This window comes from Gracilinanus agilis, chromosome 3 (assembly GCF_016433145.1).
Source record: "Gracilinanus agilis isolate LMUSP501 chromosome 3, AgileGrace, whole genome shotgun sequence".
NCBI classification, from domain to species: Eukaryota; Metazoa; Chordata; class Mammalia; order Didelphimorphia; family Didelphidae; genus Gracilinanus; species Gracilinanus agilis.
In genome coordinates, this window is record NC_058132.1 from 353289960 (window position 1) to 353307149 (window position 17190).

The 17190-nt window shown below is 37.1% G+C and overlaps 1 protein-coding gene across 1 annotated transcript in view; it reads left to right on the plus strand.

Moving 5' to 3' along the window:
• CCDC191 (coiled-coil domain containing 191) overlaps positions 1-17190 on the plus strand; it is a 117675-nt gene that overhangs the window by 3122 nt on the left and 97363 nt on the right. The window contains exons 2-4 of the mRNA XM_044669178.1: positions 476-514; positions 9506-9647; positions 15528-15677. Coding sequence (XP_044525113.1) covers positions 476-514; positions 9506-9647; positions 15528-15677 — 331 coding nt within the window. The remainder of the gene's footprint in view (positions 1-475; positions 515-9505; positions 9648-15527; positions 15678-17190) is intronic.

Sequence of the window (17190 nt, forward strand, 5' to 3'; positions counted from 1 at the left end):
CCATCTCTAGGGCTGGCTCTCAGTCCCACCTAACTGCCCTGCCCCAAGATATATTTTTTACTGTTATTGATATAGCTTACTACTTCCCTCAAACCAGTATTTGGTATAGCTGGGTCAAAAAATAGAGACTAAAGATAACAAACAGACTAAATTCAAAAAAGAGAAAGTCATTCTAAAGTGGTTTCCCCATAATATCTGAATGTAATATTTCAACCAATAAACATATATTAAGTGTCCACCTACTATTACTAGGTGCTGAGAGATACAAAGACCGAAATGTGATAGTCTCTACATCAATCCATTATTCACTGTTATTGAAACAGGAATCTTTTACTAATCTTTATGATGACCTATGCTTTGGGAGAGAAAATAAAGGACTTTTTACTGTATTCATTTGGGGAGGATAATTTGAAATTTTAAAGTGCATTTAAAAGGACATATCTCTCTATTAATGGTCTGAATATATTATTTGCAGCATGTTTTGGACTCTGAGAATTTGGATTACTGGACAAAGGTAAGGATATTTCATAATTGAGATTGAAAATAATAAGATAGATTTGAGTTAAGAGTTCTATAAGTAGGTCCCTAGATGGCATGTTATTTATTGCTTAGTGTCTAGATTTGATCACTTAGGCCTTCTTGATAAAGTAAGCTTTCTTATTCTCTGACTTCTCATTAAAATATTAGGGATTTCCAGCTAAGATGATAATATGAAAGCCCTCTCTCCTACATATACTTCAGCAAATATCATTAAAGAGCACTAGACAATGCATCAATCGAAGAAACTGAGGAGAAACAACCGTATACTCCTTTATCCAATCCAGAAATATATAACATGATGGCCAAAAGCCTCTGGCACTGGGAGAGAGCTTGCTTCAGGGAAGCCAATTTAAGCTTTTATAAAAGGTCTAAAAGCTGCAAGCACCTTGAATGTGGACACTTGGGTTGGAGGGTGAAAGCCAGTTTGAGATCTGCTAACTCTCTTTATACTATATTCATCTTGTATGTACTTTTTTTAAAAACTCTTACCTTCTGTCAGCTTCAATTCTAAGACAGAAGAGTTTTAAGAGCTAGAGAGTAAGTGACTTGCCCAGGGTCACCCAACTAGGAAGTGTCTGAGGTCATGTTTGAATCCAGGTCCTCCTGATTCCAAGCCTGGTACTCTATCCACCTACCTGCCCTGTGTGTACTTATTTATTTACCTGTTGTTGTTTTCTGTCTTCCTTGTTCATCCCTAAGCTCATTTAGGGACCTTTTCAATAATTTTTTTCCTTTTTTGTATCCCTAACATTTAGTGCCTGGCTTAGCAAGCAATATTAATAAATGATTGTTAATTGATTGAAACCCGAAGGATCTTTTTCCTGGCCTCTCAGAGCACAGCCAGCCCCAGTAGGGCACAGCACAAGAACATAATGCTCAGTTTTGGTCTCTTTAGAGCCCTAAGCACCATAATAGAAGGCAAGGCCAATTAAGCGTCCAGGACAAGTTAGAGGGGAGGGGGCTTGATGAGGCCTAGAAGAGCACTATCTGCATCTGACTGGGGCCTTTCAGGTCCACAGTATGGGATAAAAGCAGGTCCAAGGAAAAGGAAGTAGATAGACAACATTCACGCTGAACTATCAGGAGACTGAGACAGAACTTAAAGACTGAGCTAGAGGCTAATATATGGTATCATATGCTTCCATTTGGTAGAAGAAGAAAAAATAATTGTCCCTTCAATGCTGCCTTCACAGAAATTAAGGAAGACAATCACAAGGCCTAGGTGTAGTTTTATTTTGTTGGTTTTAAGAGAAGAAAAAAAAATACAGGGGGAAAAAAAAACAAAAAAGGAGGAGGAAGTTACTTTTTCTCCTAATGTGCATGCAAAGTATATACAGAGCATGTAAGAAGGGGCAGAAAGAAGAGGCTAAGAAACTTATTCTTCTCTAAATCAAATGAATATTGAACACACTAAATTATTGTAGAAATACATTAAATAAAGTAGGGAAAGAGATGGAGACAGGGAAAATAAATGGGGGCATAAGAATGAGGGCTAAGTCAGGGAGGGAGATTACTCTTAAACAAAACAAACTTCCATTTCAGAAGATAGGTCATAAAGGTGGTATTAAAAAGAGAAACAAAATGGTCCAGAGATTAGAATCTGGCTTGGGGAATAAAGGAGCAGCAATTATAAATTACTATATTGATTAGATGTTTTTCTTTTTATCTATTTCTTTGTAAAGAGGAATCTGGCAATAAAAGAGTAAAAAGTATCAGAGGATACAACAGAAGGAAATGTACAATTTTTTCTCATTTCTCTGGTGTATTCCAATAATTGTAAACATAAGTAAGATGAACTCATTTATAAAACCGAAGAGAATAGGAAAATATATTAGAAAATAGAATCCAATAAATTTTTTAAATAAAGAATACTTGAAACAAATATTCACATAGAATTAAAAAGAAGGGCTACGCCAAAATTTATTACTTATGCAGATTTTAAAAAACAGGGGTAGCATTCATAATTTCAAACAAGGCAACAGTAAAATAAATATTGTTAAAAGAGATAAATAGGAAACTACATTATGCTTTTTATATTATGTTGATGTATTAATAAAATACATTATTTGTTCAAATAAGTAGTACCTAATATATTTGTGACAAATGGCATAGGATTGAAATATTTAAAGAAAAAGTAAATCAAATTAGAGGAAGAAATCCACAGCAAAAATAAAATAGTTGGATAGCTCAGTGTACCCCTTTCAAACTTAGATAACTAACAAAAAGATAAATAATTTTAGAAAAGTTAGATATGATAAATCTTAGGTGATTGTTGAATGGGAATGAACAAGAAAAAAAACATACATGTTTCTCCCATATGCCTAGTATTTGAGAAATACCTTCTCCTAGAGTATAAAGCCTCAAATGCAGAAAAACACTCCCTTTACTAATTAAAACACAAAATTATGGTAAATAAAAGACATTTGATAAAGGACTCAAATTTAGATGGAGTCTAACTCAATTTTTAAAAATATTTAAATCAGATCAGAGAACAAATCATAGAAATGATATATTTTATTTTTTTAATTACAAATTCCCACATATGTTTTCCAAAGTCACATAATTCATGTTGTCTCCCTCCCTTCTTCCCTCCTCTCTCCCAGAGTTGACAAACAATTCAGTCTGGGTTATACATGTATTATCACTCAAAACACACTTTCATATTGTTCATTTTTGCAAGTTAATAATCTTATAAAACCAATAATATGATATAAATATAACATACCCAGATTAAACAAGTGATAAATCATATGTTTTCATCTGCATTCTGACTCCAACAGTTCTTTCTCTGGACGTGGATAGCATTCTTTGCCATAAGTCTCCCAGAATTGTCCTGAATCATTGTATTGCTGAGAGTAGCTAAATCTCTCACATTTGATCATTCCACAGTATTTCAGTTACTGTGTATAATGTTCTGATTCTGGTTATTTCACACTGCATCAGAGATATTATATATTTTCCTCAAAGAAAATGGTAATAATAGGGCCTTTTCAATAAGATCAGCAGTGCCTTTGGAGGGAAACAGTTAAGTAGAAGGAAAAAAATATCTGTAGTAATGAGACCCATATTTTCAGGCTTAGTTAATGTGTGGCTTTTTCCTTTTTTTTTTCTTTTTTTTCTTGGTTTGATAATGCTGTTTGTTATAAGGATAGACTTGGGTGCAGGGAGGCAAAAGGGCAGTTACCAATAGTAATTTTCTTAAAAAGGAAAGGAAAATGGGAAGCAAGAAAGGAAGGAAAGAAACAAAACATTTTTTTATGAAGGAAATAATTAAAGCATTTTTAAACAATTCTTTTGTAATATAAGGTTAATGTTTTCATATGCAATCCTCTTTTTCAAGTATGCAACTTAGAACAATTAGAAAGCTGCCCTGGGTGATGGGTCCTTTCAAACATTCTAGCCAGTAGAGAGGTTTCTGAGTCAGATTATATCTTAAAGTTTTCATAGATTTTCAAAGGAATCTCACTGAAGGTTTTATTGGCAACTTACCATCCACAATTCGCTTTTGTCCTGTGTTTTATATTTTAAATTACCCATTTTTTCTAGGATTTTCTCCTCTCCTTTAAATTTTTCAATAAAGTTACTTCAGGGAGCAGCTGGGTAGCTCAGTGGATTGAGAGTCAGGCCTAGATATGTTCAAATCTGGCCTCAGACCCTTCCCAGCTGTGTGACCCTGGGCAAGTCTCTTGACCCCCATTGCCCACCCTTACCACTCTTCCACCAAGGAGCCAATACATAGAAGTTAAGGGTTTAAAAAAAAAAAGAAAGAAAAAGAAAGTTACTTCATATTATTGTCACCACCAATTGGAGCTTGTAAAGAGTTAACCAGTAACATAATTGGGGATACTTCAGAAGGGCTCACTTTCAAAATTCAGCTCCAAGATGGTTCTCCTCTTAAGATATCTTACCCCCATGGCAATGCCTCCTTGGTAATAAGTTCAAGAAGTAGAGCCTAGAGACAGACTTTAGGAGTGGCTAGTGGTACTTACAGTTGCCTTTACACAATTTACAATCTAATGGGAAAGATGTGATATTTAAACTCGGCCTGGATCTCATGTTAATGTACCTTCTAGTAATGAAGGGATTAGTGGCCATTACTATTTGACTTAGAAACCTCTGCTTTATACCAGTTTTCTTTGTTTTTCCTCATTTACTACATATTTTTGCCTGTTCATTCTCATAAACAATCCATTTCCTTTCAAGTAATAGCAATTTTTAGTTCTTTGAATACTGTCATGACCTGTATAATCCAGTGGTATTGCTTGTCAGCTCCGGGAGGGGGGAAGAACATGAATCATGTAACCATGAAAAAATATTCTGAATTAATTAAAGACTTTATCAGCTTTGTTTTGTGACTAGTAGCAATACGGCATTGCTAGAGTATTGGCATTTTTTAAACAAGCCTTTCTTTCTAGAAGAATTTTGTTGAATTTCATCTAGAAAAGGTATCTCTGCTATTTCAAGGAGTGTTGAATGATTTTGATGTATAGATAGGGGAGCACCTTGATGAAAAGGAGTCTTTCAAGGCAGTGTATTTCTCCAACAGATCAAATACTTTTTTTTGTAATCCATAAAAGCAAAGTGGAACCTATTCTCCATATTTTTCAGTCAGTTATGTGATGATAGATGTTTACTGTGGAATATCATGTGCAAAAACTTAACTTCCCTATGAATCTTCTCATCAAGAATGTACTCAATGCACATATAGATGATTTTCATATATTTTATATAAAAGAGAATCACAGTAATTGTTGATATTTTCTTGGTGGTTTTTTTTTTCCAGAAATAACAAGGACTGAGATTTTTTTTTTTCCCGTGACTTTGGTATCATCTCATTCAGTTACATTGTGAATCAATTATTGAATGCCTTCATGATTGTATTACCTACCTCCTTTATGGATCTCCTTTATGTATACTTGACCTAATCCAGCTGTTTTTTCTGTTTGTGGCCTCTTTATCTTTTACTATTTCTCCTTCTATTAACACACTTGGGACTGTGATGTTAGAGTCCTAGTTTGGTGGTTCTAATGTCCTTGGTAGTAAAAAGAATTCACAACGCTCATTTTTTCTTTCTTTGTTGTTTTCCTGATTTAATCCTTAATTGTTTATAAGATGGCTTTTCTTAGTTGAGCCTCTTACCAAACTGTGTAAAATGGTTTTACTCTTTACTCTCCTCTCAGTTTTGAGTTGATACTATTCTTTCTTCATTCTTCTCTGTATGATTTTACAAATTCATTTACGTTCTTTTTTTACTTAGATTTTATTTACTTATTTTTTTAATTTTATTTATTTTTAAATATTTTTCCATAGTTACATGATTCATATTCTCTCTCTCCTCTCTTCCTCCCCCCTCCTGGAGCTGACAAGCAATTCCACTGGGTTATATCATTTCTAAACCAGTTTTGTCTTTGTATGCTTACATCTGTATACTTGACAAGTAAATTGTGTTTGCCTACTAGGGAACTTTTCATACTTTTTTGGTGGTCTTCTCATGGAAACTGATCTATATTGGTTAAATTTCTTGAAATTAATTTAGTCTGTTTCTATGTCTTTATCTCATTTTGTTCAGCATTGGTTACTTGTTAAATAAAAAAAGTATAAAAACTTGAAAAAGATATGGTGTGATGTGTAGGTATAGGTGGCTCTGTAGATAGAGAGCCAGGCTAGAAACAGGAGGTCCTAGGTTCAAATCTGGTCTTAGACACTTTCTAGCTGTGTGACCCTGGACAATTCACTTAATTCCCATTGCCTATCCCTTACCAATCAATACATAGCATTGACTCTAAAAGGGAAGGGAGGGGTTAAAAAAAAAAAAAAAGAAGAGATGGTGTGCAATTAAAGACATGTTAGTTGGTTAATGAACATTTATTGAGCCCTTCCTGTGTGCTAGGCAATGTGCGCCATCCTGGTGTGACAGGGAAGGGTGGAGATGTCCCTGCTGCTGAGGGCCCTGAGATGGCATACAGACAGTTCAGTGGAAGGAAGGCCCTTGCATTAAAGGAGACCAGGAAAGGCTGCCTATAGACAGGGACATGAAGCCTGGAGGCAGAGACAGAAGGGGGGGTGCACCTCAGGCCCAAAGGGAAAGGAGGGTCTTAGTAGAGGAAAGACTGAGAGGCTGTGGGTGCTGGATCTCAGAGTCCGTCCAGGCCTGGAGCAGGGGATTCCAGGGCTTCGAATGCCAAGCAGAGGATTTTATCTCTGATGCTCCCTGAATTGTGGTGGTACATCACCCCCTTGAATCAGGAAGATCCCTTTCACAGCTAAGTAGCACCAGGACATAGGAGGAGAAATCTGAGGCCAAAAACCAGCCAGAAGGCTATTGCAGGAGGCCAGGCGTGAGGTTGGGGAGGGATCCCAAGAAAGGGAGCCTTAGGGGAGAGAGAGGGAGAAGTCACGCTGACACCAGGATCTTGAGAATATTAACATAGGTGACTCTGTGAAGAGAGCATTAACCTGAAGTCAGAAAGACCCAAGTGCAAATCCAACCTTAGACACTAGCTGTGTGGCCCTGGGCAAGTCATCTAACCTCTGTTTGCCTTCATCCACTGGAGAAGGGAATAGAAAGTGACGCCAGTATCTTTGCTAAGAAAATCCCAGGATCTGTTGGTGATGGAATACTATTGTGCTCAAAGGAATAATGAACGAGGAATTCCATGTGAACTGGAAAGACCTCCAGGAACTGATGCAGAGTGAAAGGAGCAGAACCAGGAGAACATTATACACAGAGACTGATATACTGTGGTAAAATCGAATGTAATGGACTTCTGTACTAGCAGCAATGCAATGATCCAAGACAATTCTGAGGGACTTATGAGAAAGAACTGTGAGAGCAGAAACACAGAAGAAAAACAGCTGCTTGATCACGTGGTTTGATGGGCATATGATTGGGGATGTAGACTCTAAATCAGGGGTCGGCAACGTATGGCTCTCGAGCCATATCTGGCTCTTTTGAGGGCCAGATATGGCTCTTTCTGCAGGAGCCATAAAGTCAATTTTTTTCAGGTGCTGTTACAGGAGCGCACACTGTGAGCACTGTACGGCTCTCACGAAATTACATTTTTAAAAATGTGGCGTTTATGGCTCTCATGGCCCAAAAGGTTGCTGACCCCTGGTCTAAATGATCCCCCTAGTGCAAATATCAATAATATGAAAATAATATGTCTTAATCAATGACACGTAAAATCCAGTGGAATTGTGTGTTGGCTATGGGAGGGGGGTAGGACAAGGGGAGGGAAAGAACATGAAACATGTAACCATGGAAAAATATTCTTAATTAAATAAAATTTTTTTAAAAGAAAGAAAATCCCAGGGACAGTATTGGTGTACTGAGGTGTGCAGACAGGCCTCAAAGACTGCCCCACAGGCACCACTCAGTACACCATAGATGGGTTCTAGGAGATTTCTAGCGAGAGACAGAAAGCACTCTTAGCACTTCCTCCCCAGTGAAGCTCTTTTGTACTCTGGACTCAGGTCTAAGGCACCCTGAAACAGAGCCTCAAGGACAGAACCTGAATTTGTCTACCCATCTTATTCTAGAGCCACACATCTGGGGTCATAAGAGTACTTAGAAGCCTTTTACTCAAACCACTTAATTTTTACAGATGTCGAATCTAAATTCCAGGCATGTACAGTGACTCTCTCAAAATGGCAGGGAGTCAAAGAGATCATAAGGAAAAAGACTTGTACAAAAATATTTATAGCTGCACTCTTTATGGTGGCAAAAAATTGGGAAATGAGGGGATGCCCTTCAATTGGGGAATGGCTGAACAAATTGTGGTATCTGCTGGTGATGGAATACTATTGTGCTCAAAGGAATAACGAACTGGAGGAATTCCATGTGAACTGGAAAGACCTCCAGGAATTGATGCAGAGTGAAAGGAGCAGATCCAGGAGAACATTGTACCCTGTGGTAAAACCAAATGTAACGGACTTCTGTACTAGCAACAATGCAATGATCCAGGACAACTATGAAGGAATTATGAGAAAGAGGGCTATTCACATTCAGAGGAAGAACTGTGAGAGAAGAAACACAGAAGAAAAACAACTGCCTCATCATATGAGTGGATGGGGATATAATTAGGGATATTGACTCAAAATGAACACCCTAATGCAAATAACAATAATATGGAGATTGGTCTTGATCAATGACACATGTAAAACCCAGTGGAATTGTGTGTGGGCTATAGGTGGGGGTGGGAGGAGAGGAGGGCTAGAACATGAACCCTATAACCATGGAGAAATGTTATAAATTAATAAATAAAATTTTTTTTAATTTAAAAATTAAAAAAAATGGAAAGGAATCAACGTTAGAGGCAAGATTCGAATCCAGCTGCTTTGACACCAGAACTAGTGTTATCTAGCGTATTGGTTCGGTGGAAAGAGTACTTTCCTGAGAGGCAAGACACCTTGGTTTATGTGCTTGTTCTTCCTCTTTCTTCATTTGTAAAATAAAGAGATTAAACTCTGAGGTCACTTCAAGCTCTAAAAGAATTTATGTTATTGTATGTTAGTTGCTTTTCCTAAGTAGTTGCCCAGGGTCACACAACTAGTGTCTAAGTTTGGATTCCTAAAATGTAATTCTTTTTTTTCTCTCCTGAGGAAACATTTTTGTGTAAAGTTAGCAGTATTTAAATCCAGGTTTTAGTTGTTCTATTAACAGTGCTTAAGCAAGCACTACCACTATTTTTTTAAAATCTCACCAGGTGAAAAAGACATTCATTAAAATTAGGCAAAATTTACAAGTTTATTTTATATTGTTTATCAAAAATTACCAATTTTCCCCCCCTCTGGGTAAGTCATTTAAACCCTAAGAAGTTACTTTCACAAACTAGAAATTCTCAGAGACTAAATGTGAAAATATTTTAGTCATCTTTTGAGAATCAGATTCTTACATAGAATAGGAATTCTATTACATTAATAAAAATTCTTGTCATCTTAATTGTTTTTTAATTTTCATTTGAAGAAGGTCGAGAAAGCCTCAGAATTTGCAGTCTCTGAAGTATTTTCTCCAAGAAATTCAGATGTTCCCAGGAGACCATGGAGCAGAATCATAGATTTAGAAACAACAGAGCAACTGGTGGAGCATGATGAAGCTTATGAAGAAGGTGAGGCATTCATTTGGTATTAAAGATACTTTAGAGCTCTATTTAAAAGGCCTAATTCAATCAGCTACTTAGAAGTTCAGAACGGAGGGGGCAGCTGGGTAGCTCAGTGGATTGAGAGCCAGGCCTACAGATGAGAGGTCCTAGGTTCAAATCTGACTTCAGACACTTCCCAGTTGTGTGACCCTGGGCAAGTCACTTGACCCCCATTACCCAGCCCTTACCACTCTTCTGCCTTGGAGCCGATACACAGTATTGACTCCAAGATGGAAGGTAAAGGTTTTTAAAAAAAAAAAAAAGGTTTTTGTGTTGTGTTTTTTTTTAAAATAAGAAGGTCAGATTGGAACTTTTGTTTCTCTTGTGCTTAATTTTTATTTCTTGCTTCTCTATATTTATCTCATCTTTCCCTAAGCTAATTTAAATATGACACAGGGACAGCTGGATGGCTCATTGTATTGAGAGCCAGGCATGGAGATGAGAGGTCCTTGGTTCATATATGGCCCCAGACATTTACTAGCTGTGTGACCCTGGACAAGTCACTTAACTAATTGCCTAACTCTTACCACTCTTCTGGCTTTGGAGCCAATACTTAGTATTGATTCTACAATAGAAGATAAGAGTTTAAAAAATGATACAGTATAATTTCATTATTACATGGAATTTGACAGGTCAGTTGAGGTACTTTAAAAATACAAACTAAATTTAGTTATAACAGAATTAATCTCTGAATATTATAAGATATTCATTCCAGGACATAGATTTTGGCATATTAATCACTAACATTAGTATTATAAAGGAGTTTCTGATATATTTAAAAGCAGCTAAAACCAAGATTACATATAGTCTCCAAAACCGAATTCCCCTTTGGACTTTCTGTTTTTGTCAGGGTCACCATGGCTTCAAATTCCTCTGGCATATAAAGTCAGTGGTGAAATTCTGTTAATTCTGTTCTTTTCCAAATCCAGTTTCACCACCCTAGTCTAGTCCCCAGTCATCTTGCACATAGAATATTAAAATAATTTGACTGAGCACCTGCTTTCAGGCCATCTCTACTGCAGCCTGTAGGAGAAAGCCTTTAATCCCTTCCCAGTCTGACTTCTCCATTTGTGAAAGTCCCTTCTAGGAACCCTCACTTTACATGCAAACTGCCTGGCATCCTCATCGTCTCCTAAACATGATCTAATTGCATCCCTGCTGTTGTGCACAGTTTCCATGGTCCTCTTGTTTATCTAAGGTCTCCTTGTTCCTTCAAGCCTAGCTTTAAGTGCCCCTCTCCACTATCAATGAGCCTCTTTCTGTGAACACTAAATCTTTGGCACGTGCTCCTAGGGGATCTTGGATTGTAGAGCTTTCTCAGTGGTGCACTTTGGGAAATTTAATCCAATAACTTACATTTGCATGGGTCCTTCTTTGAAAAGAAGAGAGAAAATTTATTCAGCTTATAGAATGAAAATATACATTGATCACTTAATGGAGAATTTCAGCTTGTAGTCAATATTCAAATCACTAGTCATCAGAATGGAAATTAGTTCAATCAAATAACTGCTTTGCAGGAGAACCTTACTTTCATCGGCTCTTAGCAGTAACTCATCCCACGGTCAGAGACTGTGCATACACAAAGGAGAATTAGACAAAACATACATGAGAAGGAGAAAATGCTCAAAAAAATATCTAGAAAACTGTTAAGAGAAGTAATATATACTTTTCTTTTTTAAAAAATACATCTTTTTTACAGTCAGTTTGGACAGTTTGTATATTGAAAGTCCTGGATAGGTAGAGGAAGAAAAATTCTGAGCGTGTGAGCCCTTAGAAAGGTATAAACAATAGCTGGGGGCTAGGAGAGGGAAGAGAAAGAGGGAAAGGAATATGCATAGTCTTTCAGAGCCCATCTGAAATCATTTTCAAAGAGAGAGAACAAATGCTTTCTGAATTCCTCTCTAAATAGAAAAAAAAATTCCCTACCCATATGTGTTTACTCATATTTTTCCAAACCAGAATAAGTACTGTTATCAGTACTCCCTACTTTCCCATCATAAGGACGGCTCGTGGTGTTGTTTGTTTTATCCTTTCTCTGTCTTCTCCATCTTGGCAGAGCATGTATTTGGCCTGACTCAGCGGCACAAAAGTCACGGAGAGCAATTAGAGATGAGAGAGGAACATTCTAGGGAAGGGGACTTTTCCTGGTGTTTTCTGTCAGATGCGCAACTGAGACTGACAGGCCGACCTCGCATAGCTTCTCTACTTGCTGCACCGAGGGTCCCTAATTTAGTTCCGAGAATATTGTCTCTGTACTCTGCCCCTTTGGGCCAGTGTAGGAAGAAGAGGGGGCCTTTCTCCTTGCCGATACCAGCCCCTCGGATTGTACCTCATTCCCATTCCCTATGGAGTCCAAGTCTGAGTTCTTTCTAATACAACCTACTGCGTGCCAAGTACTGTTTCCTTTGTTCTACACAAAAGGAAGCTGTCTCAGAGAAGACTGGTAACTCAGCCAAAGTGATATAAGGAGAGAACCCTGAACATCCGCCCACATAGGAACCCTTCCAAGGTGCCCAAGGAGCAGTGGTCGAATAGGTAGGAAGAGGAGCACATGTCACAAAAACCCAGAGGAAAGAGGTGGTCAGCGGTGTCATACATCGTCAGGAAGAATGAAGTCTATGAAGAAGGAAATTGGGTTGAAGAGATCTCATAACCTTAGGTGGAATAATTTTTGAAAGTAGAGGAGTGACATCAAAAACTAAATTGCTGCAAGGCCTTGAGTGGGTGGGGGGAAGGGAAGTAAGGAAGTGTAGGTATCAAGTGTAGACAGCTTTTCCTAGGAATTTGACAATCAAATGAAAGTTCTTTAAAAATAAGGAAAGGATGGGGTATGGTAATATGAGAATTTATTTTTCATACAGTGTATTAATTCCTATATATCTTTAGGGAGAATGACTGTGTATTCCTGTGTCTAAGATCTGCGTCAGAGATACCTTCTACTATGCCACATTTACATTTTATTTGTCTTATGGATCCCAAGGAATGTCTTCCTTTTTGACAGAATTTGGTTAATAGATGAATGGGTAAAGGGTCCTTTCCCAGCATATGTGACCTTTCTACCTGCAAGGATGGGGAGGGGTGGCTAGATTAATGAATCACTTCTTAATTAACAAATTAAGGATATCTTAGAATATTCAAGGGATAGACTGAATAATGAGCTCCAAAAAATCTATTTATTGAAACTACCACACCAATGCAACTATCAATAATATGGAAATAGGTCTTGATCAATGACACATGTTAAAACCAGTGGAAATGTGCATCGGCCATGGGTGGGGGGAGCACGGGTGGGGGGGGTGAAGGGGAAAGTAGGAACATGAATCATGTAACCATGCTAAAAATGAATATTAATAAATGGTTAAAAAATCTATTTATTAAATGTCTTGATCCAGCTCAATTCATCCCCGGTTGCAAGAGAGCCATGGACACATCACTTTATTGATTATGATGTCGGCCTAACCAATAAACCTAATAATATCAATAAACATATTCTTTCCCCAAATCAGACTCAAGCGAATTTTAATCATAAAATAATAGGCAACAAGGAAGGAAGCAGTGGATAAAGAGAGAGGGAAGATAAAAAAGGAATAAGGGATGTTTTATATCCTAGGCAGTTCTCCACCAGGAAATTAGAGCATTCCCAGCTTGGATAGCTTGCTTTCTGCTCTGCCATGACTTCACTTCTCTCCAGAGACGTGTGCCTGGTCCAGGAGGTAGGCTAGTCATGGAATGAGACTAAGAGAACTAGTGTAGAGCCTACATGTGCTATGTTATATATGGTGTTATACCCACCATGCCAGGGAGACTAGAGAAAGACCCCCCCCCCCAGCAAACTGGTTGGACCCCCTGCCCCTGGTGGATGGGTGGGAGGGCACAGATGAGTTGAAGGGAGCATGTGCTTCAGCGGTCTCACTGATCCATGAAAGTATCGAGAGACACTCATGGTTATAAATAGCTTGTGATGTAGATAGTTGCAGTAATGATTTGTAGATGATATGTGCCCAGGGTTTATAACCCTCTGGGGCAGATAAGCCCTCCCCCCTTTAAAAAATTTTTTTCTAATTCCATTTCCTGCAGTGAGAGACTCTAATTTTATTCTTTATTATTCCCATATTCTCCTCCTTTGCAAAAGAACAGTGGACCTCCTTCTTGCTAATCCCAAACCAATTAATTGTACCCTCGATCCCATCCCTACAGATTCCAAGTACACATTCTTTCCAGTAGGACACATGACGTCCCCCAGTACAGTGGCTGCCATTTTACACAAAAGAAAATTGACTCAGGAAAGTTAGGTGACTCTCTCAAGGTAATAAAGGAAGTCAGTGACATGACCAGGTCTCAAACACTAGGGTCCTGATTCCAATTCCAGGAGGATCCCAAGTGGTATAATTATAGTTACTGTTCCCCCAGCACTAACTATGCCAGTTCATATCGTATCTCCTCAATTTCATTGGAAGTCCCCAGAGGTGAAGAACCATTTCTTATACCTTTTATATCTCCATTATCTATTATAGCATTATTTTCTTATAGGCATGGGAAATATATATATGCATATATATGTGTGTAATGCATATTTGTGTATACGTGTGTTTATATATATGTGTGTATATATTTGACGATAATAAAATTTTGAAATTATTTTTCTATACCCACATCTGAAAAATGAGAGTTAAAAATTTAGAGGCGCATTTAGTTGACTAAGAAAGTAATCTAAATGGAAATGGATGTAGACCTATTCCCCAAGGAGACCCCAAAGAAATTAGGAAAAGACAGCACTTATTGTTATAGCAAAAAAATTGGAAACTAAAAGGCGTCCATCAGTTGGGAACTAGCCATGTGGCATATGAATCAAATGGAATATTATTACATTGTGAGAAATGACAAAAGAGATATATTCAGAAAAACCTGGAAAGAGTATTCTGAACTGAAAACTGAAGTGAGCAGAAGCAGTTTGTACAATAATATCATAAAGAAAAACAAATTTGAAAGACATATGCTATGACCAATTTTAACTACAGAAGTCTGCTACCCACCACTGGCAGAAAGGGGAGAAACTCAAGGAGCAAATTGAGAGAGAGGTTTTCAGAGATAACCACTGAGTCGATCTGTTTTCCTTGACTATGTTTATTTGTTTTTAAAAGGTTATTGTATTTTTCTTCTTAAATTGGAAGGAAGATTTGGGAATGAGAGGGGAATCATAGAAGCAATACAAGAAAGAAAGACAAAGTGTGGGGCAGGAGAGACAGAAAGAGGGAAAGGAAGAGGAAAGGAAAGTAACAGAAATAAAGAAAAAAGATAAGGTCATTGAAACATTTTTAAATATACAAAAGAGATTAAAAAAACATGGACAAGCAGAACAGTTTTGAAACTAATGTTCCAATTAATGTTTTGAATTTGTTGTATACTTTTTAAAAAATGCATGCTGTCCAGAATAAAATTTTGTGGTTTCACAAAATAATAGCTAACATTTATATAATGCTTTTATATGCATTTATATAGAGCCAAACACTGTACTAAGTACTTAACAGTTATTCTCTTATTCACTCCTTACAACAACCTTGGAAAGTAGATGCTATTATTATTCCCATTTTATAGATGAGGAAACTGAAGTAAACAGAAGTTAAGTGACTTACCCAGGGTCACATAGCTACTTGGTGCCTGAGGCTATTTTTGAACTAAGATCTTTTTGCTTCTTGATATGGAAATATTTGTGTTTTGAACCTGATGTCTGTCAGGTTCAAAATAAACCTAAAAACATTTTTTTAAACTATAAATTATTTGCTTCCCTCATAGCCTTTAAAATAACTTCTAATACTAATTAGAAGATTTTTTTTGTTTTCTTATTAGCTCAAGAACTGCTTAATGACTGGATGAACTCAAAGCTTAAAATAGAATTAGCAAGTGATAAAGAAGATGATGGAGATGCTGTGCCCAGTGTTACTTCTTCACCTGGAGACAATGGTGTTGCTGATTCTGTGAAGTATGAAAAATTTGATGGTGAGAACATATCTGAAGAGTTCTAAGCTTTAAGCTCTAAATGAGTTCTTTCTATATCTTTGAATTATTTGGGATTTTTCAAAGTACAATTTGATTTTTTCCTACTTAGTTTTATTTCTAGTTTTCATGGTCATATTTATCCTGGTTCTATTTAAGTTCCTTGTGCTAGAAACTGAACACATTAATGATGTTCTGTGAGACAAAAGATCATACTGTTTTAGTTCCAGCTATAATTAAAATTAGATTGTTTTAAAATTCTACTTATAATCATAACAGTTAAAGTTATTAATTCTCTAAACTATCTTCTCATGTTTTATTAATCATTGCTTATGATAATTCTTAAAGTCTTTTTCAACCCTTTTCATAAAAGGAGATTGAAACTGAATATATCTAATGAATCATCACAAAATAGCATTTAATAACCTACCTTAGCACCATGCAAGGAATCAGAAAAGCAAGTTTAAGGATTGGGCTGACAACTGAAGATGTCCTTTGGAGAGATCTTTTTTTTTTTTTTTTAAAGAGTGATGATGGCAGTGACCAATATGGAAGTGTGTTTTGTATGATAATACATGTATGGCTCAGATTAAATTGCTTACCATGGTGGGGGAAGGGGGAAGGAAGCAGAAAGAAGGGAGGAAGAGAGATAGTTTTGGTCTTATAATTTTGGCAAGTATATGTTGAAAATTATTAGTACATGTAATCGGGAAAATAAATAGATATAGAGAGCTATAGATATAGATATAAATATAGATATCTTTGGAAAAAAGAACAAAGAATGATGATGTTGACCACTGCTGGGCATTCCCTGTAGTATAGTACTGCACTACAGAGTTTAAAAGAACCCCCTGACCCACAATCATATGAGATCCAGTTTCTAAGGCTTAGATTTTATAGGGGCCATAAAATGTTAGCATTCATCTAGGCCAGATTTTTTTTTCCTTATTTGGGAGTACTTTCTACAATATCCCTAATGCGCAGTCTTCCATCTACTAATTAAATAAATCCAGTGATAAAATTCAAGTCTTTTGGGGACAGCTGGTTGGTCAAATATCTCCAAAGGGTAAAAAGTTCTGTCTATATCAATAGCGAGCCAAAAGCTGCCTTCCTATCCATTCCACCCATTGGTTCTCATTCAACCCTCTAATGCAAGTCAGAACATCTTTCACATCATAGCTTTTCAGGCATTTAAAGGCACTCCCCACATTACTCCTAAATCATCTCTTCTCTAGTCTAAGGATTCCCAGTTCTAGTTGTTCTTGGTTTCTGGACATATAGTGATCACCTTCCTGATGCCTTCCAGTTTGTCAGTGTTCATCTTGGACCACAGTGTCTTGCGTTGGAAGTGGTGCTCCATGGGTAGTGCACATGGTAGAGTGGAACCAGGAATTCCCTTGAGTTCTGTGCTCTGCCTTTCTTATGCACAGCTCAGGGTTGCACCACACACACACATTTCATCCCCAATGTTCATATGGGCTATTCGTGCTTGACCCGTGGTCTGATCAGCCACAGT